Consider the following 26,947-nt stretch of genomic DNA (forward strand, 5'->3'; position numbering starts at 1 on the left):
TATAGACCACCTGTACGTTATATCATTTTGTGCAGTAAAAATTTAATACATTAAGTATCTAATCTGGGACAGGTTTTTTCACGAATTTAGTAAAAATTTAAACTTGTTCTCTAGCCATGTAAGATAATGTTGATAGTTGTTGTCATGGTATCCAACAAGAATTTTAAGTGCAATGATACGTTGACTTATTTCTTCAAGTGCTTTTGGTGGCTTGATGGCCATCAATGGATCATAAAGAGGGAGAAAAAATTTGGCAAATTGTTAACAAAACTTGTTATAATTTTGAGTACATGCTCAGACAATGATTGTACAGTTCCTTTTTTATAGGCAGGTGGACCACATCAACTAGTTGTATTTGATATTAATTTTTGTCATCACAGAAGCCTCAAGAAGGTGCTGCAGTTTACAGAGAACTTTAACTCACAAACATCTGCTAACAAAAATCGTTGGGATGTGGCCAACACCTTGTGTGTGGAGTTTGCTAACAAATTGTTCAGTCTACCAGCATTGATCATGTGATCCAGTAAAGGTCACATGATTACCACATGACTTCAGTGATGTCAACAAGTTGTTCAGGTCAACAGCTACATGCTTGGTGCAGTATAATGAACATTATAATTCGAAGACTACATACACAACTTCATTGGTATTATTTGCTCTGTGCATGCAGTAAAATTTAGTTAACTGTTATAATTATTGTAATATTGTTCAAGTAGTCTACACGGCTGTACTTGTGTGTGATAAGCTCTTGTTCCGTCCAGTAGGACAATTATCTGGTGTACACATGTATTGATTGTGAGATGTCCGAGCTTTACTACTTATGAAACTTTCTTTTTGAAATTGTACTAGTTGTGTCTCTGGATTTGTTATGATCAGTTGATGTTTTTAGTTAACAGTTGACCATCTAAACTTTAACACATCATTGCTAGTAGTGTATGATTGACCAGTTCCATCACGATTTAATGTCTTATAATCTCCTGATATGATGTAACTGGTCACTAGTATCATACATAGTGAAATTGGGAGTGGAACAAGCAGAGGCTGCATCTTTACTGTACATGTGGAATGGTAGTACAGATATGTGTTAACAGCAAGCTGATGTGTGTTGAGAGACAACCCAATACTACATAGCTACTTATGTAATAAGCTGTGGGAGACGGCAGTGTAGTACTGTATAGAAGGAAACTTTGGCGAATAGCCAGCCAAATTGTATTTGGTGAAATAAACTTTGACAAATTCAAGCTCACTCTTTAGCTATAATGGTCTCAAGTGCTATGAGAAATTAGCAGGTTAGATTTTGGCAAATTGACAGTTTTCCCCTGCCAGTTTCCCTCTATATATACAATATCTAACAAGTGACTATGTATTGGATCAGTTATTCACTTTAATTAAAGCACACTTTGTGCTACATATCAGCAGATGTGCACACCCATCACTTTAAGGTCCACTATAGATTAAAGACTCTACCTACCTCATATCATCTTAGTCTCGCGTGGTCAGACTGCTTTTTTTCTTTTTCATTGGTCAGAAAAAAATTCAGAACTTTTTTCCCGACCAAATGAAAAAAAAAAGCACACTCTGGCCACGCGAGACTAGTATCATCTGACCACCACAAATCATGTTAGGAGAATCAGAATACTTCGTTTGGAAGTGATTTGAGCGGGAGGAGGACCTCTTTATTTCACTAATCTTCTTACTCCATTTTATACTCCAACAAGAAGCCCACTCACTGTCCCTGTCATAACTACCACCTGTAATATTGCCAGCATGACAAAGGCTACCCAAAATGGAATATTTTGGGCATCAAAAACTTGACATGTACTGATAGCATTAAATAGATGAATAATTGGTGCAAATTTTGTTTGTACAGCTTTAGGACTGTGAAGTTACTCTGGTGAAGTTAGTACATATCCACTAATGAAGCTTTGTGTGTTAATAGTCAGGTTTTGTGTGTTGATGTTGAAGTCAGGTTTTGTCAATGTTCAGGTTTTGACCTTATCAAGATTAAGTTTTTTTTTCAACCAAAAAGTGGTGAGGCTCTTAGCTTGCCTCACTTGTCACACAATTATCTAAAGATATCTAGGGATCACTTGTCCCTACATATGGCTTATCTCAATTTGCACATGTTGAGAAGATTACTGGACAATATGTCTTGTGTGTCAGATGTGATCATGTGAATTATCTGATTGAAATTATAAGAATATACAATAGTTTAAGGATGTGGAAATTGATCTTCAGGATGAACCTCTGGAGTATATGTCAGTAATATGATCATCACCCACAAGTGGAGTAGTACCTGTAGAACAGGATAATGGAGTGAACAGTGAATTGTAGTTTACCACACAGCATAAAGTAGTTGATACTTTGTGGAGGTCTTTAATGTATCATGAATTAGTATTTTTACAGCTTGTAGCTCATTTCCTACTTTGCTTTGTAAGAAGGTTACCACAAGAATAGCCAGATTTGTAAACTTTCCTTTTAAACAATAAACCTTATTGAAACCTAATGATACTGATCAATAATATGTCTCACCAGTGAAATGCTACCAACTAGGATTCTGGGCTCTAGTTTTTAAGATTTTGAATGTTCTTTCACATTTCTCTTACTTCTGCTCATGCAAATATCAGATTGAAGTATATAATCTACTTCATTGCTTTGTGCAAAGTCAAATAGTTTCAGAAACTATTGCAATGGTATTTATCAAACAGCATACAACATTGCAGAAAACTAGTTGTTAGTCAGAGAATTAACATTTGAACAAAATATTAATCTAAGTAATGTATCCAATACCATATATTGGGAATCATTCACAGAAAAAAGTGTAAATTTCAGAATTTTTTAGATGTCTTCACAAACACTTTTTTGCATATTTCCCCCATCATATGTAAAAAAAACTCTATTCAAAATTCCCATGAAAAACCTTTGAACCTTCTTGTTCGTTTAGCAGCCTACAGCTGTAACTGCTTGCACAGAATCTCACAGCTGTAACTGCTTGCACAGAATCTCACAATTTCATTCCTTAGTGCAATGAGTGGAAATAATTACACTAAGGAGTAGTAGAACGAATCACGCAATGATCGTGTGGGGTGTGAGTATGGCTTTGATCATTACTGCAAAAGGTGGCTTTGTATCATGCTAAGTTCCTACCATGACACTACAGTCACCATTCTGTACAAGTGATTCAGCTGATCCATGACTGATGTTTACATCTCAAGCTTGCATGCCTATCGTCTGCTAAGTATTGTGAATGTTATCTGCTTCTCTGAATTTTCAGACTAAGTGGGATATCCATCCACAACACATCACAGTAATGATTTTAATGATCAAACGTGCCCCCAAGACTGACCAGTTGTAGGCACACACATATCCTTAATTGCTTCACACAATAAATTATGAATATTTTCTTATGAAAGAGGAAAGGATAGACATCTGAATATTTTCTTCTGCAAATCATTCCCAATAATATGGTAATCGTCTGTAGCATTATAGGAAGCTAGTACAAACATGTTAAAGGTGTGGCACATTTGACAACTCTGTGTATGTATCCTTTCAACTGTTGCCTGTTATCTTACACAACACGTATTACATTAAACGGCACAACACCCACTATTAATTATAAGGTCAATGTACTGTACAAATATAACACAATAACAACCTCAACTTGTGTGATAGGAGTCCATTAAATATGACATCATGACCCTTACCATATCATACAGTACTATCATTACTGTATACTAGGAATCAAGATGGTCTGGGCTTTTTGGCCAAAAATATCACCCTAAAACCAGCAAACTATTACTCATGGTGCCTTGGCAGTATTGGTTAGGTACATATAACCAAGCCCACAAGTACCTAATTCAATACGACCTGAAACAATTCCAAAAAGTTGCTACGAAAATATATATTAAAATAAATTTAGTGGTATTTTCTACTGACTGACTGATGCCGCGCATAACTTGACACAATGGCCAGGGCTACAGACTTGATTTATTCACTGTTTGATCTCTACTGGTCTTTTGGCATACCACAGTACATACAATGCATTCTTCATGGAGTTACCTGTGTCCTTCTTTGTGTACCATTTATCTTGGCTGACAGTGCAAAGTGTCAATTCGTGGTAGCACCACCTGGCATTTGACAGGAATCGTCCGAGTTTTCTGTTGTGACTAGAGAGGTCCTTCTCCTAATGTTCTTCGCTGGTAATGCTGTGTAACAGGCTGGACATAGCTGAAGATGAAGACTGCACTTTTCAGTAATTGACTTTTGAGGTGTGTGTTCAGACGAAGCAATAAACCTGGTGTCATTCATTCCATCTAATAGTATGCTTGGGTTCACCAGTCATAGCAAAGTTACAAAAAAAGTAAAAATAAGGAAAAGTTATATAGGAATTAAATGTCCACTAGTATATCTTCAGGTATAGGCAACCTCAGTTGTTTCACTACTTTTTATTTCTATGATCCCTTATTGAATTTAATGTAGAGGATGAATCATGCAACTAAACCAGTATTATCAAGAGTTCATAATATAAAAAGAGAGGAGAGTGTCCTACTGCAGTATAGCCTGTATAAACGCGTATCTCGAAGTTATGATACAATACCTATAGTCACTTTCAATGTGTTAGTTGGTCAGGTATGTACTCAGCATTAAGTTTCAACTACCACTGTAGTTATGGCTTCAATAAGCAGTCCACTGATGGCATTGTCAACACTCCTTAACACCTTACGTGTTGACATGATATCCTAAAGAAATCAAAATTTTACTGCATTACTTCGAGATACGCATTTATACAGGCTATACTGTAGTAGGACACTCTCTTCTCTTTTTATATTATGAACTCTTGGTATTATGATATTGCTGTAAGACCTTGATTTTCTCTGTTCACAGAGTTACACCTTGTAATGATTCTGATACATGTAAAAAGTACAAGATGATCAACTTACACCATATCCTAATAGAAATAATCTGGCATAAGGATATCGTCGTAGAAATACTCCTAGTTTAATGCTACAGAGAAAAACAGATAATTATAATTTAACTTAACATTAGCCACACACCCTTACTGTACCAGCCACACTACCCTTACTATACCAGCCACACCCCTTTACTGTACCGGCCACACCACCCTTACTGTACCAGTCACACCCCCTTACTGTACCAACCACACCCCCTTACTGTACTAGCCACACCACCCTTACTGTACCAGCCACACCCCTTACTGTACCAGCCACACCCCCTTACTGCTGTACTAGCCACACCAACCTTACTGTACCAGCCACACCACCCTTACTGTACCAGCCACACCCCCTTACTGTACCAGCCACACCCCCTTACTGTACCAGCCACACACCCCTTACTGTACCAGCCACATCACCCTTACTGTACCAGCCACACCCCCTTACTGTACCAGCCACACACCCCTTACTGTACCAGCCACATCACCCTTACTGTACCAGCCACACCACTCTTACTGTACCAGCCAAACCACTCTTACTGTACCAGCCACACCACTCTTACTGTACCAGCCACACCCCCTTACTGTACCAGCCACACCCCCTTACTGTACTAGCCACACCAACCTCACTGTACCAGCCACATCACCCTTACTGTACCAGCCACACCACTCTTACTGTACCAGCCACACCACCCTTACTGTACCAGCCACACCCCCTTACTGTACCAGCCACATCACTCTTACTGTACCAGCCACACCCCCTTACTGTACCAGCCACACCCCCTTACTGTACTAGCCACACCAACCTCACTGTACCAGCCACATCACTCTTACTGTACCAGCCACACCACCCTTACTGTACCAGCCACATCACCCTTACTGTACCAGCCACACCCCCTTACTGTACCAGCCACATCACCCTTACTGTACCAGCCACACCCCCTTAGCTTATTAAACCACACACCTCTTACCTGATAGCATCTAGTGAGGTAGCAGCTCTGTGCACACCATGTGATAATTGTGACTTCATTGATGATGACCTCGTGTCTGCTACTCTGATTGGATGTAACTGTGGAACTGGATAATCAGGTTATGCAGGTATGTGACATCACGGTATTTATCACATCATCCAACAATAAAGCAAGTAATAACAACACTAGTGGGGCCATATTATTAGTTGCAGTTGGTGGTCTATCATTATAATGTTATTCGTCTCTTGTCATTTCTACAGAAAAGGGTACATTTAATCAGGGATGATATAGTCCTGCATGTGAAGTATGGTATATTCTGAATACAGTAGGTGTTGGGTCATCCTTAAACATGTACACAAATATAACTAGGACCATGGACAAGTGTTCTGATTATCAAAGTGTCCTTATTAGTGAGGTGTCCTGATTTCAGGGGTCTAAATGTGTGTACACTGATACAAATGGGACCATGGACAAGTGTTCTGATTATCAAGGTGTCCTTATTTCAGGGGTCTAAATGTTTGTACACTAATACAAATGGGACCATGGACAAGTGTCCTGATTATCAAGGTGTCCTTATTAGTGAGGTGTCCTGATTTCAGGGGTCTACATGTGTGTACACTGATACAAATGGGACCATGGACAAGTGTCCTGATTATCAAGGTATCCTGAATATCACAGTGGCAAGGTTCCATTACAACTACAGTGTTCCCTTATCCAAACCTCTATTATCCAAACACTTGGTTATCTGAACAGTAGAAATGACTGCTCTATTAGAGTATTTGAACAGGGCTCTGTATATAAATGAATGGGCGTTGATTATCTGAACGTGTCTTGGTCCCAAGGGGGTCAGATAATCGAGGAGCACTGTACCTAGCCACAGTACTACAGATGATAGCAAGTGGGTGTGGCTCACCTGCAGATCCATCCAATCCACTGATACTAACAGCATTATGATGATGAGTGATTATGTTTTTGTGGGACTGCTCCATCTCTGCCAGTTGGCTCTATAAATGATGTAATGATGTGATGTAATATGTAATGATGTAATATGTAATGATGTGATGTAATATGTAATACATAATAATTTATGGAAAGTGCAAGGAAAATTTTCAAAGTAGGGACTAAATGTCCACTAGTATAGCTGCAGATGTCTCTTGTTTCATTGCTTTTTAAATGTTCCCTACTCAAATATAAAATTTCTAATTCTCCTTGTACTTGTTTGTTTACTTGTTTTGCATAATGCTATGACTGGTTACAATTGAGTGACTTAATGTGTCCTTTGTGGATCATAATGCCATTGTAGATGCTGTAGTTAATGAAAAGGTATGGCTTGGGCCGAAGCAATCATTATCTAGCTCTTTTATTGCTGGAGACACCACTATCCAGCTGGTACCGTTCTTCCTTGTAAGCCACGAAGGCCGTGCTATTGAAGTATTTACAAAAATGTATGACAGTAGTACCTAGCCATAATTTATAGTGAATGCACACATTCAGATGGCAATAAATTTACTATTCAATGTTGAGCTGGTGGACGGCACAATGCTCGTCACTGAAGCCTAAACACTGGTACAAAGTACTGGAGCAACAAAGGAATAAATCTGTATGACAACACTGTCACTACTAGTACACATGAGGACACATATTTCATAAATATTCTAATAAATTTGTACACACATGACTTGTAAGGAAGAGGAGTATCAGTTCAATAATGGTGTCTCCAACATTACAAAAGCTACATAATGCCTAACAAATTATTGCTAAGACGTGAGTGCAGTCCTCGGGGAGTCCAGTCCCGAAATACATGCACCAATAAGGTTTCCTTTTCACAGTAAAAATGTATGAAGTGATCACATTTTTTGCACTGTGTCCTTAATTTGTTGAGAGAAGTGTCCACTGAAGCTAAACATATCTCTCAATTACTGTCCCAAGACACACATACAAATTGATAAGGTCTTGGTACAGTTGAAGGAGATATCTACAAGTGATGTTCTGTACCTTTGCTCTATCCAGTTGTAATTGTAGTGAGTTTCTCTCAGAGTGAAGTGTCTCTAGCGATGTCTGTTTCTCTATCAAACTTTCTGTTAGCTCCTGAAGACGTGTTTCCAGCTCCACCTGCTCAGAGTGGGCAGGGCTCCTAGATATTGCAGCTACCTAGTCAACAAGAGAGTATATTATGGGAGAGAATACCTAACTGTACTCGATACAGCGTTAGATAGTATATTGTACAATATCTTGTCATCACTTGTGATCACTGATAATCTGAGATGTGAAGGTTGTGACTGCCACACATTGTCATTACTTATTGTGCAAAGACTATTTGGCTTACATGAAATATTTAATATTTTTCAGTAGTTGTGTAATATGCACATGGGCTTGTCCTACCACCTCTGAGAATGTGTTGCTTAACACACAGTGCCCCAACCAAATGAAACACACTGAAGTATTTTGTTATTTATCATCTAAAAGGCAACAGCATTAATGACCTGTACCTTCTCTTGAAGAGCTTGAATGTCTTGTTCTTTGTCCTACAACAACACAATTAACCAATCACATGTAACGGTGGTAGTTAACTGACCTTCAATTGTATCGATGAAGTCACTTTGAATTGTACCATTTCTTCATTACATCGTGATAGCTCCTGCAAGATCATGTGATCCAATAGCTTACAGTACAATGAGTGCTTCAAATGCTATTTTAACCCATCCAATATGACATTGTGAAAACATTTTGAATGTATACAGACATTGCAAGTCTGTTACTGTGTTAACCATCTTGAGCTGCTTGAGGAAGTGTTTCAACATTTGAGTAGTGATTTACAATATATTAACAATGTGATAAATTTCTGTTTAGTAATAATATTTTATATTATGAAGTTACTAGAAACTTTAATAGAGGCTTCCATTAGGTTAGGTAGTAGTTGTAGTGTTGCATTGCTAATATCAGTGCTACATTTGTCAGTAATTTATTACCATGGCTTCATGTTGATTTATATATTGTGATATTCGTCACAAAAGTATACAATAATTGTGACTGCCAATATAAAAAAAATATTCTATATCACATAACACTACATTTGAGCTAAGTGTTTGTCCCACATTGTCATTACTCACTTCTTTAGCATGACTGAGCAGAGCTCTAGTCTCATTGTGTTGATGTGATTCTCTATTTAGTGCCTTCTCTGAGTCTCTCAGTTGTGAGCTCACATGATCCAACTGTGCACTAGAACTGCCTTCCAATTCCTAACCAATCACAACACAGTACGAAGGACATAAGTAATTTGAAAAATAGCAACTCAAATTGTGATATTTTGTATGCATCAACAGTTAATAACAGAGGGATGCTACTGTTGCAGGTTTTTTTAGGGACTTTATTGACTAAAAATGATAAAATTTTGAAATGTTAAACATTTTGATACAAATGTATCAGCAACAGGGACAGTGGTTGTCTGTAAAATTATATTCCTTTAAAAAGCAGAGGTTAACCAATCACAGTGTAGCCAGGCAGTAACTTTTTTTTGTAAATAATTATTATGACTGGTGAACCCACACATACCGCATCTGAAATAGCACCACGCCCACCAAATATCATCTGAAAAGTGAAGTATCCATTACGTTTCGTTATCAGCTATGTTCAACCCGTTACACAGCATTTCGAATCAAGAACTGTTTGAAAAGCACCTCTGCAATCCACAAATACCAAAAGAAATGGTGCCGCGCACCCCAGGTATATCAATTATTGTCTGAAAAGTGAAGTATCCATTACGCTTTGTTGTCAGCTATGTTCAACCTGTTACACAGCAGTACGAATCAAGAACTGTTTGAAAAGCACCTCTGCTATCAAAATAGCCACCATGACAAATACGGACAATTTCCGTTACCAAGTCCGTTACGAAGGGAAGCCATCACATGCTTTCGCCAAATTGACACTTTTCGCTGTCAGCAAAGATGAATGGGACACAAAGGAGGGCACTGGTAAGTCCATGAAGAATGCATTGTACGTACTGCGGTATGCCAAAAGGTACCTTTCAGGCCGAAGCAACGTCGAACAGTGAAACAATCAAGCATGTAGCCTTAGCCGTTATCGAGTTATGCTTGTCTGAAGGAATCAGTCAGTCAGTTAGTCAGTCACTAGAAAATTCTGTTAAATAAAATTCTTGTAAAATTCTGCAGCATAGTGTTTTGGGTCGACCTGAAAGCTTGTTTGGGCTTAGTTTTACCTAACCAATACTGCCTCATCGTTGTCAGGGAAAATTGAGGCTGTTTTTTGGGTGATATTATTTCGTGGGCCACGCCTACTCCTTTGTGGTCCCTACTATACAGTACTATCATACTGTATGATTAGAGTAGTTTAGTGGAGCCCGGTAGGTAGGTACATGATTACAATCATAACTTCTCTTATCTAAACACTCAGTAGAGACCAGTTTCACTGATGTACTCACTGACAATTCTGTTCGTAGTTGTTGTAATTGTTGCTCAGCATTGCTGAGCTGCTGTTCAATCATTCTCTTCTCCATCTTGTTCTGCTCCAGTAAGGCTTCACTGACCCCTCCTCCGGACTGACCGTCTTGTAAACTAGTAATCAACTTCTCCTTTGCCTACCAATGAACAACATCAAAATTAGTTTCTCCAATTATGCCACATTTAATTATCCAGTGATACGACACACATCCGGTATATCTGCTGTAAAATTATGAACAAAAACTTAGCAGCCACCTGCCACTACTCTAAAAGGTTAACTATAATTAATGAGAGATAGCTACATAATACTCCAAGAAATTTTGGCTAATAAATAACCAGATCAAATGATGTAATTACATTACTACGAATGGTTAATAGCTGTTATAGGGCTATACAATTCTGCACACAATTTCTTCATTACAAGCAGTTTTAAGACTACATAGATCTAAATAAGATAGAAAACCACTAGTGGGGAATTTGATAGCTCTTAGATCCTGTAGTAGCACAATGGAGATTACTAAATTTGTAAATCGAATAATGCATATGTAAAGATATCCACCATAATGGTGATGCTAGTTTTACTTCAATGTAAACAAACACACAAAGCTCATGCTTGCTTCATGGTAGAAAAATGAAACAAAGATATTCTACACTCCACAAAGGGTTGAATCTGCTAGTGTAAAGGTTGTTGTAATTCAAGTACTTTTACTGTTTACTGAGGCGACTAAAATGTACATAAAATATTTTTGCCCAATGCAATTCACCTTTAAAAATAAAAATAAATGAGATTCAAGAAAATGTATATCAGGGTTTTGCTCAGTAGGTCACAAATCTCTTGTCATAACATTAAAGTTTCAGCCTTAATGTAAAGCAATAGACAACAGGAAGAGCAGACAATTGATTTGTACAATAACTATACAATTACAGGCACTCATTTGATCAATCATAAGTTATGGGTACAGCAGGCTACGGAGTTGTGTCATTCTGTTCATCATGAACTGGGGAAATCATCAAGGTACAGTTCTAGACTACAGATTACCTGTTGATATCAGCCATTTTGTGAATATATTGGGCAATGTTGATGAAGCTACAAGACACTTTACATACTTATGGGTTCCCAATGTTGTTAATCAACAAAATGTGACCCACTGAGCAAAAACCTGACTATTTTGCATAAATAACTTTTAATTTAATGGAGATTATATTGCCATTGTATATCAGGGCATGGTTGAAGAACAAGTCATGCCATCTTCTCTTAGTTTCTTGTGACATTACAACATGATTATCACCTGCAGTATATTAGTAGCTCGTTGTTTGTAGTCAAGGTGTTGTTGCCGTGACGTCTCCAGCTCTGTCTGACATGCCCTCAAATTGTTGATGTTTTCAGAACAATTCACTAGATTATGACATCATATGACATCATCATCATCATGGTAACCAGACCTTGTAGCTGCTTCACTTGTGCCTCAGTTTTGTGCAGAGTATCACTAGTGGTCTGGAGTTGTTGAGTGAGCTGTCTCTCCTTATGGCTGTGTTCATTCTGTGTAGAGAAATGAACAGGTAGTGGTAGGCTACACTTGTATTCTAGTCAATACATGGCTTTGGCTACAACCTACATTAAACAGCTACATCAAACGACTATACATTGCAGTGGGTCAATAGCTAGGCAATAGCGAAGCAGCTTTTATGTGTAGTCCACCCACTATCCAAATAACTGTGTGGCCTATTAAGAGTCACAACACTCAATCACTTTAATAAAGCATTGGTAACCATACAACACCATTTTGACTGTAAACACTTCGTATTGTAGAATATCCGAATGGTAAATTTAGTATGTGGATAAAATCTTAAAGAACAAATTGAATATTTGTTGCAGCCCCCTATTGTTCAGTGTTATGTGTACTATAAAGATCTGATAGTTATGATACGTAAACAATTATAGTAGAAAAGCTCACCCCACTATAATATACCCTGCAGGTGTACTCAAATAAAACACACACACACTCTACTTTAGGCACTCTCTAATTAAAAAAAGCACCTTAGCTTGGACAGAGGCTGCTCTTTCTTGGTCAATAGTTGTCTGAAGTTGCCTCAGTTTCTCCTGTAGACTGTCCATGGCTTGAGCCTGTAGTCCACTACTTTGACTGGCATCCTCTACAAGCCTGCACACCAAGCATAGCTACACTCACCTATACCTGCAGCCAGCCCCACCCACCTTTCCTTCTCCACCATTGCTGTTTTGCTCTTCTCCCTCTCTTGTTCCAGAGCTGATTGTGTCTCTTCCAATAACGTTTTAATGGCTGCCAGCTGAGAGGTTTTGGTAGTGACAGAAGCTGTCAAGTCTTCTTCTCGTCCTCTTAACTGTCTCAACAGCTGTTCCTTCTCTAGTGATTGTTCCTTAGCTAGCATTGCATCATGTTGATGTCTTGCTGTTGCTATTTATAGTAGCATCATTTTTTTATCTCGGTTTAGTTATATATAGTAAAATTACATCATGGTCTGTATATCTATACAGTCATAACACTACTGTGGCTATAAATAACATCAAAAAACATTCTTGTTTAGTCACTTATAAACTATGGCAATATACAAATAAGCTTTACAGTTGAATCTCAAACATCATTTAACTGAACACTTGACAGTTGACTGTTCTATTAGAGGCTTTTGACAACTTGTGGATTAGAGTATTCACTTTTAAGTTCAGATAACAGGGGGTTCAGATAACAGGGGGTTCAACAGTTCTTATGTACAGTACATAAGATGCTAACTGTTCACTAGCATAAGAGCTGACTGTTCTATTAGAGTGTTTGAAGGGGCACCTTTGATAAAAATTATGCATTACATGTAACGTTCAATGGTTTCTGCAAGAAATGCTCGAAGGGGTTTGACATAAGTCTACATATTGTCCAAATATGAATGCTCCCATCACATGAGCCTGTCCTACCCTCCAGTCTTAAAAACTAATTGTTCTAATAACACTGTATAAAAGCTGACTGTTCTATTAGAAAGTATTCACTCACATTCTTGCATCTCCTTCAACTTCTTGTTGGCCTTAGCTAGTTCTGTGTTGAGCAGTTTCACTTCTCCTCTTAACAAGGTGTTCTCAAGCTCCATGTTTGATAGCTTGTCCTGTAACACTGATTCCTGTCCAACCTGCTGATCTGGCATATGAACAACATGTGCTGTGACATCACCAGCATCGGTATCATCATCATCTGAGTTATGACAATCATAGTTAAGTTTCTTGTGTGTTAGGAAAATTGGAACATATATAAAAATGACAAAAATGTAGTTTCAATTTCCACAGTACATACATACATACAGGTTTTTGCAATTGAATTCGTCGCCTTTGCGATTGAATTCGTCCCGTTTGCAATTGAATTCGTCGGTATTGCAATTGAATTCGTCGCCTTTGCAATTGAATTCGTCGGTTTTGCAATTGAATTCGTCGGTTTTGCAGTTGAATTAGTCGGTTTTGCAATAGAATTCGTCGCGTTTGCATTACAATTCGTCATAAACAAAACGGCTTCAAGAAACCAACCTGTTCATTAAGAGATGAACTATTTATGCCTTGGAGAGTTACACTTGAGACACTAGAAGGTAATTGAAGCTGGTAGTACGCGAAGTTGATAGCTGTCTGACAAGTTAATTAGCTTGCTCGCGAGTTACCACACCCATCGCGAATGGCGTAGTAGAGTTTGGAATGTTGCTGGATAGGCTGTAGAGGAAGAATTATTGCCTTATAAAGAGTTGTTTACTACCGTTGTACTTGAACAAGTTCTTGTAGCAGCTGCTACATCATGTTTTCGTGTTTGCTCCAGCTGCCATTCTTGTTACGGACGAATTTAACTGCAAAAGCGACGAATTCAATTGCAAAAGCGACGAATTCAATTGCAAACGGGACGAATTCAATTGCAAACCGACGAATTCAATTGCAAATGGGACGAATTCAATTGCAACAGCGACGAACTCAATTGCAAACGGGACAAATTCAATTGCAAAGTCGCCGAATTCAATTGCAAAAACCTGCAATAACAAGATCACTGTTATGTGTACACAAGGGCGTAGCCAGAAAATTTAGGAGAGGCAAACCTGACTATTCTACTAGAGTTGAATGTAGGTGACTGTTCTATTAGAGTATCTTTTGCAGTACTGAATCATTCAAATAGTTTCCCAACTGCCTTGGTTGCCTCAAAGGTAGATACTCCACTGGTACATTAAAACAACCAGTGTAATGGATGTCTTTCAAGGACACACGAAGGATTCCATACTAGAGGCTGTCACTTCCATGACGAGTTTTAGGGATAAACTATAAACAATGACTCTATATGTGTGTTATATACGTAGCTAACCACATGAAACATCCCAACATTGTAACAAGGAACGAAGTACGGGTGATTAGAGCTGTATCATGTACCTATAAATACAGTACTAACCTGTTATAGTAATAGCAGGAACTTCCTTATTAAGAATGTTATCATTCTTGGTAGCAGTATTGTCATGTTCCATTACTATTGATGTGTTTGTTGTTTCCTTATCAGAATTGGTAGGAGTGTTCAAATATTCTAGCCAATTATCATCATTCTTAAGGGATGTGGCATCATTGGGCGGGGCTGAACGTTGTCTACTGCTGCCTGGAGTGAAATATTTCACTGGTCCTGAGTGGCCAACCCGTGCTAAGTCTCTAGGTACTTTTGGTTGTGTCTTCACCATAGACTGAAGGTCTGACATTGAACTACTTCTAGTCGAGTCCATGCCGTGTCCTTCTTTCCTATTAATTCTCTGTAGTTCTCCAATACGTGAGTCCACCGCATTGTCGTGACCTGGCACGTCTCGTGACGGTGATTGGACATTTTGTAGTGTAGTGGCTGTAGCTTGGTCTACTCGATCTAAGAATGCCTCGGCCTTACCCGCTAACTCTGAAAACCAGGACATCCAAATAAGAACGTGGCATTAAATGGAAATAAGTTGCATTAAATGGAATAATAACAGTTAGCACCTTCCAGCACGTGAGTACCAAGATCTAGTGTCGTATTAAGCTATTACATATTATCCAAGTAAACTGATATGGCAAGGAAGCTTGGCAAAGCTGCGGCTGCAGCTACTACAGCGAAAATGGGCGGTACAATGAGATTATTAATATCAGCTGGTGAAGCCTCCCCATCACCTCCATTAGGACCGTCTCTTGGACAAGTGAGCCCCTCCCCTTCATGTTGTGGCAATGCATGTAGACCACTTTATGTATAATCCCACCTGCATCACCATTAGGCCACACCAAATAAATTTTCTGTTTCCTGTCCTGGACTCAAACAATTTGCGTGCGGGCAGGCGGTTCATTTCCATTATAAGTTTGGCAGCTTTTAAAGTCATTATTTGCCTGGAACAACCATAAAAGCTGCATAAAACATGCGTAAGCTTGTACCTTCCTTTTAAGTTGCACAAATGTAATTTTGTGCCAACTTGATAGCTGACTGCTAACACGTGAGCTGACACTATTACAAAATCGCTTTTACTGAGCCTGTACAGTATATAATAATAATCAGAAAATAATGGAATATTTAGAGTTGTAACCAGATGAGAATTTATTTGTAGTGGCCTTATCCATACCACATTAGTAACTAGCTATCCAACAATTTGGATATGTTTTGGACAGAAATTGGAATTAACAATTGTCCATTAAATGAATAAGATTTTAATTGGATTTTTACATTTGATGACAATCCAAATATCATGTTAGTGATTACAATTTCCTCACATAACAGCCTAGGAACCTGTTTCTTTCCCCCGTGAGACAATGTAAGCATTCTTTCCAGTGTGATACATGATCCCTGTCCAAATTATTACCACTTATCAGGGGTACAACAGTAATATACCTAATAGTAATGTGGGCCTGTCAGGAGGCCAAGTTAATACAGGGAGTAAAGGCTTCACATGTTCCTCTGGAATGCACTCAGTTGTAAGTCCCTACAATTTCATTAATTCCTATAGACATTCCTAGGACATGACATGCAAGGGGAAGATCCAGACTTTTGCAAGGGGAGGGGGGGGTAGGGCGTCAAAATGACATTGTCTGGTTTGAGAAAAAAAGTCACAACCTACATGCTGACAATAGCTACCCATCCTACCCACTATGCATTTGTAAAGTACATAAAATCCTTACATAGCGTAGCTCACTATATACACACTATGACTGCTCTATTAGAGTATTTCAATCTTAGTATACTAGACATTTTTGGAGGGGGGTCAAGAGCCCCCCTTATAATTGACAAAATGGCCGTGTTAGTGTGGAGACTTCATCATGTTTTCAGTCATAGTAACCAAATGAACTTTGTTCGCAGTTTTCACAACATAGGACTATTGATAATGAATGTAAGAGGATACTTAGCGTAATGTGGTGATGTGAAATAATCCCACCAAGCAAAACCAGTAGTGAAACGCCATTCTCCCAATACAACCCCGTACAAGGTCCCCACACTAACGCCACCATTTTTATGTTGTGACGTCAATACGGATGAGGTCCATTGCGGTTTAGAAAGAACTTGATATGTTTGTATTGCAGAATGACGTCATTGTGCTGGAAAAATAAAATTCATAATATAGCAAGCGTGGAGGTCTTTTAGTTTAGTGTATTAGCATATATGTAAAGTGTGTAGTTGTTAAAATATAGTCAAGAGAAGGGACAGGGTTAGGATTGGTTGAAGAAGTTGTTCTCTTCAGTGTGTGAAACACACTTGTATGTGCAACATACTTCAACTAGAGGGTACACAGACTACGCACTCCTTGACAAAAAGCTACCATGTGATTAAATTATGCTGAAATGGTGGTCTCTAAAATGTTCCCTGGCCTTAACAAATTAATGTCTTTATGTATTGATGTGTTGTCTTTGCTGTACAGAGAGGAGTTAATATTGGCCAGTTCTGTAAGGAGTTCAATGAGAGAACTAAAGATATCAAGAAAGGTGTTCCAATCCCAACAAAAGTTTTTGTCAATGTGAGTTGTCCATCTGTAGTGTTACTGAAGTGGCTAATTCTAAACCAAGTTACCGTATTTCCTCATATAAAAGCCCGGGCTTTTACCAGTACTTCTTTCTCAGCATTTTTGACCAGGTCTGTAAACAAATAGGGCCTTTATTTGAGACCAGGCATTTATTTTGGATTGGTCTGACCGACACCCGGCGTTTAATCAAATTCAGGTGGTGATAGAACAAGACTACTGTAATGGTAAGCATAGAAAACAGTGATACAGTGTGTTGACTATATTAACAAGTGTAGTCAAGTGTAGTCAAGGCTTAAAACGATTGGAAAATAGTTGTATCTGCATGTACTCGGACTCATCCGGACTCACGTGATTACTCGTAGTACCTTCATCCCTCAGAAGTCTCTAAACTCAAGTATGAAGAACAAGGGAAACAATTAAAGCCATTAACAGTAGACTCAAATAATAGCTCGGACCTCTATTTGAGATCAGGCATTTATTTTCTAAAGATGCTGGAAACCTCCCGGTTAGACGTTTAATCGAATGTGACTTTTATACGAGGAAATATGGTACATATTTGTGTAGTTGTGCTTAAAGACATGAAAAATACACTAATCGAAGATATCCTGAAATTTCCTTCAAGTGTATGGATCTGTCAATCTATGGTGTACTTGTCATGTACATGTAATTGAACATGAGGTTTCTTGTATGCCAGTAATGAACTTCTTCGGCATAGTCAATCTCTATGCAATGTTAGCTGAAAATTGTTACAGATGCATTTTAAACTGTTATGGCCAGGATAGTTGCCCTCATTGGGATTTCATCTATGATTGTAGATTCCAAAGGAAGTTGGCCAGTGTAAAGAAATTTGTTATTTTTGAAGCCAAAAAGTATTTCTGAAATTTCTCTTGAAAGATATTGCTTATTTGCAAATGGCTAATTGTAGTGTACCTCTTATTGGAAACTAATATGCGACTGGCTAAACAAAACTAGTCGTTTAGCTCATTCCTCAATTTTAATTTTATTCCTTGTTATCCATAGTAACCATAGTAACAGAAGATCCATAGTAACAAAGGAGTGGAAAGCCAAAGTTATATCCTTTTATGATGACCAGTCTGCGCTAAACATGTATTTGATTTGTACAGCAACAATGTGGAAATTATAACCACAACTTATGATCAAAACAAGCTATGAATCAATGTATAATCATGGTATAATCAAGGTATAATCAATGTATAATCAAGGTATAATCAAGGTATAGTGATTCCCTGTACTTCGTGTGGACAAAAAAGAAGGCCATTTCAACAAATAAATGATGATGGTAAACTTTATTTCTATCACATTTAATCTCCCATAACTCATATGCCTTATGGTGTATAAACACAAAAAACAAAGATTTTCTTATTCTCCATAAACAAGTGAACCTGATGGTGTGTAGGTTTGAACTTTGTTTAAGTGTGTACCAAAGAAGTTTAAAATGTGCATAATTTTATATACACATATTTCTACTTCAATGTGTTTTATAGACAAATAAAATTTTGTGAAAATAAGTGGTGTATGTTCAACAGCCAATAATAAGGTTTTAACTTTTATTTTGTATCTGTTCAGCCAGATAGAACCTACACATTCACCACTACCAACCCTACTGTATCTTATTTCCTGAAACAAGCTGCTGGCATTGACAAGGGAGCATGCAAAACTGGTATGTTCCTAATTTTGTGTACATTGTGTTTGAGATAATGTTTTATTTTAGTCTTTGTATTCCACTACTAGTATGTCCTATACATGCTACACTATACATGCTACACTATACATGTTACACTATACATGCTACACTATACATGCTACACTATACATGCTACACTATACATGTTACACTATACATGCTACACTATACATGTTACACTATACATGCTACACTATACATGCTACACTATACATGCTACACTATACATGTTACACTATACATGTTACACTATACATGATACACTATACATGCTACACTATACATGTTACACTATACATGATACACTATACATGCTACACTATACATGTTACACTATACATGCTACACTATACATGCTACACTATACATGCTACACTATACATGTTACACTATACATGCTACACTATACATGCTACACTATACATGCTACACTATACATGCTACACTATACATGCTACACTATACATGCTACACTATACATGTTACACTATACATGCTACACTATACATGCTACACTATACATGTTACACTATACATGATACACTATACATGCTACACTATACATGTTACACTATACATGCTACACTATACATGTTACACTATACATGCTACACTATACATGCTACACTATACATGTTACACTATACATGATACACTATACATGCTACACTATACATGTTACACTATACATGCTACACTATACATGCTACACTATACATGCTACACTATACATGTTACACTATACATGCTACACTATACATGTTACACTATACATGCTACACTATACATGCTACACTATACATGTTACACTATACATGCTACACTATACATGCTACACTATACATGCTACACTATACATGCTACACTATACATGTTACACTATACATGATACACTATACATGCTACACTATACATGTTACACTATACATGTTACACTATACATGATACACTATACATGCTACACTATACATGTTACACTATACATGCTACACTATACATGCTACACTATACATGCTACACTATACATGCTACACTATACATGTTACACTATACATGCTACACTATACATGCTACACTATACATGTTACACTATACATGCTACACTATACATGTTACACTATACATGATACACTATACATGCTACACTATACATGTTACACTATACATGATACACTATACATGCTACACTATACATGTTACACTATACATGCTACACTATACATGCTACACTATACATGCTACACTATACATGTTACACTATACATGATACACTATACATGCTACACTATACATGTTACACTATACATGCTACACTATACATGCTACACTATACATGCTACACTATACATGTTACACTATACATGCTACACTATACATGCTACACTATACATGATACACTATACATGCTACACTATACATGTTACACTATACATGTTACACTATACATGCTACACTATACATGCTACACTATACATGCTACACTATACATGTTACACTATACATGCTACACTATACATGCTACACTATACATGCTACACTATACATGCTACACTATACATGCTACACTATACATGTTACACTATACATGCTACACTATACATGCTACACTATACATGCTACACTATACATGCTACACTATACATGCTACACTATACATGCTACACTATACATGCTACACTATACATGTTACACTATACATGCTACACTATACATGTTACACTATACATGCTACACTATACATGTTACACTATACATGCTACACTATACATGCTACACTATACATGCTACACTATACATGCTACACTATACATGCTACACTATACATGTTACACTATACATGCTACACTATACATGCTACACTATACATGCTACACTATACATGTTACACTATACATGCTACACTATACATGCTACACTATACATGCTACACTATACATGCTACACTATACATGCTACACTATACATGCTACACTATACATGCTACACTATACATGCTACACTATACATGTTACACTATACATGCTACACTATACATGCTACACTATACATGCTACACTATACATGCTACACTATACATGCTACACTATACACACATGTTATAGTTTAATTGTTAAGGCATCACTAGTAATTGTATTCAAGTCAGCTGTTATACAAGAGTGGTTATTTTTAAAGATCAAGTTTCCATTCTATGAATCCAGAACCTTTCTTAGAAATAACCTTGGTGTTCATTGGTCATGATATTTGTGACCCACTGAGTGAAAACCTGACTTGTTTGCATTTCCTCAAACTTTGTTTTATAACTTTTTTGTTGTCTAGAGGGAAAACCCCTGGGCTGTTAAAGTTTCAGCCTAATCTAGCAAGTCCTTTTGGAGTTATAGCGATAGGCAGCAAGAAGAGGAAAACAATCTGTACAGTGCCTATACGGGAAAAAAATACAGGCGCTTGCTTAATCAATCATATGTCTCGAGTGAACTGGAGCAAGGTATAGTTGTTGGCCTAAACACACCCATGTTATTAAAAGCAAGAAGGCTGTTCAAGTTTAGAAATGGTGACGATAAAGTAACGTTTTACCACAACATAAACAAACACACATCACTCATGTTTGCTTCATGGTACAGAAGTGACACAAAAGTCTCCATGAAGAGATGAATCCATTAATTGGTATATTAGATATTTCAATTATACTTCAATTCAAGTCTTTCTTGACTGTTCACTAAGCGTTTAAAACATGTGTAAAATTATTTATGTAGTACATGTTTTTACCCAATGTATGTTATCACAAAAACAGAATTATACAAACATGTCAGGTTTTCACTCAGCAGGTCACATTTTGCCTAGTTGTTCATCAATAACTCGACATTTTAAAACTTTAGTTCACAAGTGCAAGTTAACAAGCAGTTTGCAAACCAGCCGTTTGCAAACCAGCCGTCCTACTGTATCATGTTACTATACTAGCTTTGACTGGCCAGTGATATCCTCTAACAATTTGGTGACATTTGATCCTTTGTCCACTAATGTGATTGTGTTTTGTTGTAGGTCATGAAGTGGTGGGGAGAGTTAGTTTGAGGCACATCTACGAGATAGCAAAAGTGAAGCATAAAGATCCCAACCTTGCTGACCATTCACTGGAGAGTGTTTGCAAATGTATTATCGGGTCTGCCAGGAGTATGGGAATTGAAGTGATCAAATAACAACTGATGATTGTACTACAACACACACCAGTATACATGCTGTACATTCTCATCATGATATATCATATATGAAAAATATATTTTTTGTGGTTGAATTGAATCCCCCAGTTTGTGGATTGTAGTCTTTGATGTTTTATTGACCTGGTCATTGCATCATCATGATGGTTGATGAGTTAGTATATTGCTACTGCAAATTTAGTGTTTATTAATGTAGTAAGGGATTTATTATCTAGGTATATATTTTGAAGTTCATGTGAAGGAGGAGGGGTTGGTATGGTGGATGTGAAGCTGTAAATATGCTAATGAACAATTGTGTGTCAACCATCAGTAATGTCTTGTGTGTAGTCTATAGGGTGTGTGTGTGTGTGTGCGTGCGTGCGTGTGGGTGTGCATGCAAAGTATATGAAGCTGCTTTGCCGTGTTCTTTATGTTTGTAGGGGTATCACAGACTTGACAGGTGGTATGTAGTTTCATGAGTATAACTGATCAGGGAATGTACCAGTTCAGCCACAATATCATAACTATTGTGTAGGACATGAGCTGATAATCAGCTGATGTGATATTCATTAGCATCCATCAGCAAATATTTAGAGTATAATATAGCTACTATACCTGCATGGTTGTATAATTTGTACTAGTAACAAGTATATAGTGTGTAGCAGAGTTGTACTGGTAAGTCACATACTAACTAATATAATTGATAGGACACAATATTAAGTTGTAGCTGTGTAATATTATAAGTTCCATCATAAAATCATGTGCTTTTTAGATATATTCACTGTCAATGGCTGGACCAGTTCCACCAAGTGAACAGCTCCATTCTAAGGCTCTGCAACACTGTATGGAGTCCATTACACAAATCATTCAATTTGAACAAGTGATGGACAAGTTGTTTGCCAAAGAGCTTATCTCACTGAAGGAATTTCCAGTTCTACAGTACCAGGCCAAGTATAATAATAGTGAAGCTGTTAGGAATGTAGTTTTAAAGGTGATGAGATCACCAAAGCCAGTTTACATGGAGTTCCTTGGTGCCTTAGAAGAAATGGGTGAACCTCAATATTCTACTCTAGTGCAGGGCATAATTGATGAGTATATGAAAGTTTGCTTGTCTGCTTATGAAGTGAACATTGTCAACTCCTGTAATGTGACCGAAGCAATCAATAGTGGCTTAAAACTAGCTGATTCTATAGTTGGACAGCAGACAACACTAGGGCCAATTGTCAATGGTATAAGGCTTAAGAGATCTGTTGGAAAAGGATTCACAGATTTCCTAATTTACATCAGCAATGTCTTCCTCAAAGCATTTGAAGAAGATATTATACCTCTCAAGAAATCATGGAAGCAATCCATCATTGATGAGCTAAATGATTCCATAGCAATACTGATTACCATTCGTAGGGAGTTTAGTGACACAGATAATGAGCAAGAGCAGTCAGAGACCAGTTCATCATTAAAGGTAGCAGTGTCCGTTTTACTGAGAAGGGCTGAGAAGATAGCTGACATGATCAAAGGCCTGTGGCAGCCATTTTGGTCAAGATCATCCATTAGAAGGATCAGTGCATTGTTGCCTATTTACGAGGGTATAACTGAAGTGGTGAGGGGAATACAAAACATTGACTGTAGGCCTTTCTGTGAGCTGCTAGGAGACATAGCAAGTTTGAGAACTCGTTTGAAAAATGTAAGAGACAATTTAACTACAACACTGCGGTGTCAGATTGCATCTACTTTGGTTGCTGGATTTGGTGGGGCCACATGCCTTATTCTAGGAGCAATATTGCTTGCTACACCAGCAGCTGTTGTTGGTCCACCCCTATTGATTGCAGGAGGAGCATTAACAGTGTGCATGGTGACTAAGTTGGGCTCTTCATGTTTTACAGTGTTATTTGGTGAAGCAATAGATAATGGCTTATATGATGGAAGGACTGTGATGGACTGTGTTGATAGACCCACAATTGAAGTATAAAATGATTAAATTAGCAGTGGTCATGGTGTACTTTTCTGAAAATATATTTAAAAAAAAAAATTTATTAACAAGGAAAGACAAGTATTGACAATCATTGTTTAAATGTAAATAACTATATACTTGTAGTTACTAGCAATCATTTATATGGCCTTCGTACGAAGAAAGTTGTGCCATCAGATTCAATACTAGTGTCATTCAAGATTCTGAAAGAGCACATCAGGTACAATAATTAACTTTGCTATAATAGCTCTTATTGTATTGCCATTATGTTTAATCTTCATTCGTGTAGTAAATAACTACATTATATTTTTATCACTAAATTTAATTTGAGGCCATTTATGAGCAATTGGAGAAGGGATTGTGGAGCTGCTACAATTACATAGGGACACCCCTGCCGCTACGCCATCCCACCTATCAGAATCGAGACTTTGCCAACCCCTTCCTACCCTCCACTACCAAACCATATATGGAATGAGCTACCTGAGCCACTAGTGATGATAGATGACCTAAATAGTTTTCAACTAACACAACATCTTTTGTCATAGTTAGCACTTAATTTTATAAATAACTTCTCAAATTTCTCTAGTCTGATAGATGCCTAAAGAGAATCCTCTCAACTTCCGTAATCTGACACCTCAATACTCTATAATCTATTATTGACTTATTTATTATCTGATATGTCAAAGACAAGGTTTCACTAAAACACTCAAGGCCTACACAAGGGTGTTTCTCAGATTATACAAAACAAGTACAAAAACAAAACTAAGGATAGTAGCTATTATTAATTGTATACGTGACAGTAAAGAGCATGACAAAACACTGGGATACAAGAGAGAGATAAAATTTGGAATATGTTCCGAAGGAAAATATGCTATTCATAACCCATCACAAAATTTGGTGCCTCATAGACTTTAAGTAATTGTCACTATACTTAAGTATAGCATGCCAGTAGCAAAAACCATAATCACAATTGTTACTATGCTTGGTGATGACTCCACCATCACTTGCTCTATTTTAAATTAAACCAGTCTTATAGCCTTGACTACTATTTTAATTTAATAACTTCCTCTCTGAACATGAATAATACTAAGTAACACCTTTACCACTTATTCACGTACAAATCTCTGGAGACTATGATTTCCCTAAATTTTACAGAAATGTTATAGCTATAGCTTATCAAGATACACAATTGCAATTTTAAGCCAACATTTTGTATTTTTGGACTATAAGACTGCATAGTTTTGTCATACTTGGTCACGAGTATTACAGCAGATTTGTCTTAAACAAGATTATACAGCTGCTGAGATATTATTATTATTATTATAGACTAGCTATATAGCTGATGCCTGTTTTGGAATAATTATAGCTGTAAAAAGTATAAGATGCAGCTACTGTTCCCTGTCAATATTACAGTAAAATTTGAATAAAATTTCACAACTTATAGCTCCACGGTACCCTCTGGTGTACCACTATTTCTAGTAAAAATTGCTTTTAGAGATTCTAGTATGCAGTATTTCCAGTAAAATCAAGTTACAGTGGATTTTTTTTTCAAATGTTACTTTTAAGTTCTTTTTAATAATAATATAGAGTACAAAGAAGATGTTAGGCCACTCCAATTGGTAATTATGTTTCTGGTCCACCGCCCGCATCCTTTTGGCAGAAAGTGAAATTTCAGAAATACATGGGGAATATGCCCGCATCAGATTTTTGAAAAGGCTGGATTTCAGAAACAAATATTGGGTTGTTACAAACATGCTAAACCTAACTGCTTACGTGTCACTATATGTCTTTTACCAGTGAAAACCTGCAAGAAATGGGAATAGTGCATAGTACAGATCGATATACTCTAATAAAACAGTCAGAAAATCACAAAAATACTCTAATTGAGCAGTCACATCATTGTTGCTTTGTTGCTGAATTCCGCCCGCCCGCACCTAAAACCAAACTTCAGATGACCAGAAACATAAAAACAAATTGGAGTGGCCTTATTGTAATTTGCTTTTTTTTCGTTGTAAATTTTGTATGCAAAACTTGCAGTATGATAGTTTCTTACACGAAAATTTTTACATAAGATCGAACTACTCTAATAGAGTAGTCATTTACGTAAATCATTATGAAAAAAATTTTTTGCACGAAAATAAACGGCACCACCATTTTCACATCATATATTATAATAGTGTATGGTCAGTAGCTAATGCTAGTTAGCTGCTCAGAATTACGTAGCTATGATAAAAAACTGAATGGGTAAAGGGTAACATATAATATTATATACAGTGTTGGGCAAGTTACTTTGTAAAAGTAACTAGTTACATATTACATATTACTTGCAACAGAACTATTTAGTTACAGTTACATATTACCCATAAAATAAAGTAACTGTAATAATATTACATATTATATTACTTTGTGTCCACAGCCTTAAGCTGTCACGTGTGAAACTACCACCTTATCACGTGACATGATTGCGTTGTTGGACATGTACAAATCTTGGTTATAAGTAAGAAACTAGTGAATAAACTTCATTTAATAGGCCTCGTTACTCCATTGTGGTTAGGCGTTACTCTGAGGATTACTAACGAGATTAGTAACTTCGTTACTGTTAGTAATAATATTACGTTATATTAGACTCGTTACAGTAATTATATTACTTAGGTAACGCGTTACGTTTGTAAGTAAAGTATCTTGCGTTATATTACCTGTTTTTATAGCGTAT

At 37.1% G+C, this 26,947-nt stretch overlaps 4 protein-coding genes across 9 annotated transcripts in view; 3 read left to right on the forward strand and 1 right to left on the reverse strand.

Annotated features, from left to right (window-relative positions):
• LOC136268288 (endoplasmic reticulum membrane-associated RNA degradation protein-like) overlaps window positions 1-893 on the forward strand; it is a 37,574-nt gene extending 36,681 nt beyond the window's left edge. For all 4 annotated transcript variants that reach the window (XM_066063576.1, XM_066063578.1, XM_066063579.1 and 1 more), the window contains one exon: window positions 381-893. In XM_066063576.1, coding sequence (XP_065919648.1) covers window positions 381-519 — 139 coding nt within the window. In that variant the 3' untranslated portion in view covers window positions 520-893. The remainder of the gene's footprint in view (window positions 1-380) is intronic.
• A 1,266-nt stretch (window positions 894-2,159) lies between these two features.
• On the reverse strand, window positions 2,160-15,364 carry LOC136268619 (golgin subfamily A member 5-like). Of its 2 annotated transcripts, XM_066064005.1 has the most exons (15): window positions 14,816-15,363; window positions 13,400-13,594; window positions 12,595-12,814; window positions 12,418-12,541; window positions 11,823-11,919; window positions 11,669-11,775; window positions 10,361-10,516; window positions 9,033-9,161; window positions 8,498-8,560; window positions 8,412-8,447; window positions 7,918-8,073; window positions 6,836-6,926; window positions 5,923-6,028; window positions 4,941-5,004; window positions 2,160-2,296 (listed from the first exon to the last, which is right to left on the reverse strand). In XM_066064005.1, exons 1-15 carry the CDS (start codon window positions 15,312-15,314, stop codon window positions 2,213-2,215), a joined length of 2,127 nt encoding a protein of 708 aa, XP_065920077.1. In that variant the 5' UTR covers window positions 15,315-15,363; the 3' UTR covers window positions 2,160-2,212. The 2 variants fall into 2 exon arrangements, with proteins under 2 accessions (XP_065920077.1, XP_065920078.1); XM_066064006.1 differs by lacking the exons at window positions 2,160-2,296; window positions 4,941-5,004; window positions 5,923-6,028 and adding an exon at window positions 6,037-6,176 and having other exon boundaries at window positions 14,816-15,364.
• LOC136268620 (large ribosomal subunit protein uL11m-like) lies at window positions 15,243-22,371 on the forward strand. 2 transcript variants are annotated; one of them, XM_066064008.1, is made up of 5 exons: window positions 15,243-15,388; window positions 15,438-15,572; window positions 17,274-17,369; window positions 18,963-19,056; window positions 22,117-22,371. In XM_066064008.1, exons 2-5 carry the CDS (start codon window positions 15,447-15,449, stop codon window positions 22,269-22,271), a joined length of 471 nt encoding a protein of 156 aa, XP_065920080.1. In that variant the 5' UTR covers window positions 15,243-15,388; window positions 15,438-15,446; the 3' UTR covers window positions 22,272-22,371. The 2 variants fall into 2 exon arrangements, with proteins under 2 accessions (XP_065920080.1, XP_065920079.1); XM_066064007.1 differs by having other exon boundaries at window positions 15,337-15,572.
• A 478-nt stretch (window positions 22,372-22,849) lies between these two features.
• On the forward strand, window positions 22,850-24,301 carry LOC136268835 (uncharacterized). Its single transcript, XM_066064299.1, has 2 exons — window positions 22,850-22,943; window positions 23,041-24,301. Exon 2 carries the CDS (start codon window positions 23,056-23,058, stop codon window positions 24,232-24,234), a length of 1,179 nt encoding a protein of 392 aa, XP_065920371.1. The 5' UTR covers window positions 22,850-22,943; window positions 23,041-23,055; the 3' UTR covers window positions 24,235-24,301.
• Window positions 24,302-26,947: the final 2,646 nt, after the last annotated feature.

The sequence above is a fragment of the Dysidea avara genome, chromosome 10 (genome assembly GCF_963678975.1).
Source record: "Dysidea avara chromosome 10, odDysAvar1.4, whole genome shotgun sequence".
In the NCBI taxonomy this organism is placed as follows: Eukaryota; Metazoa; Porifera; class Demospongiae; order Dictyoceratida; family Dysideidae; genus Dysidea; species Dysidea avara.

Bases quoted from the DNA above. Each gene is read 5' to 3' on its own strand.
- LOC136268835 (XM_066064299.1), top strand. From the start codon at position 23,056: ATGGCTGGACCAGTTCCACCAAGTGAACAGCTCCATTCTAAGGCTCTG.
- LOC136268620 (XM_066064008.1), top strand. From the start codon at position 15,447: ATGGCAAGGAAGCTTGGCAAAGCTGCGGCTGCAGCTACTACAGCGAAA. The intron at 17,370-18,962 runs GTGAGTTGTCCA...GTATCTGTTCAG, and splicing joins CAACAAAAGTTTTTGTCAAT to CCAGATAGAACCTACACATT. The intron at 19,057-22,116 runs GTATGTTCCTAA...GTTTTGTTGTAG, and splicing joins CAAGGGAGCATGCAAAACTG to GTCATGAAGTGGTGGGGAGA.
- LOC136268619 (XM_066064005.1), bottom strand. From the start codon at position 15,314: ATGTCCTGGTTTTCAGAGTTAGCGGGTAAGGCCGAGGCATTCTTAGAT. The intron at 12,815-13,399 runs GTGAGTGAATAC...TACTATAAATAG, and splicing joins GTTGAAGGAGATGCAAGAAT to CAACAGCAAGACATCAACAT. The intron at 5,005-5,922 runs GTAAGAGGTGTG...TTTTCTCTGTAG, and splicing joins ACCTCACTAGATGCTATCAG to CATTAAACTAGGAGTATTTC.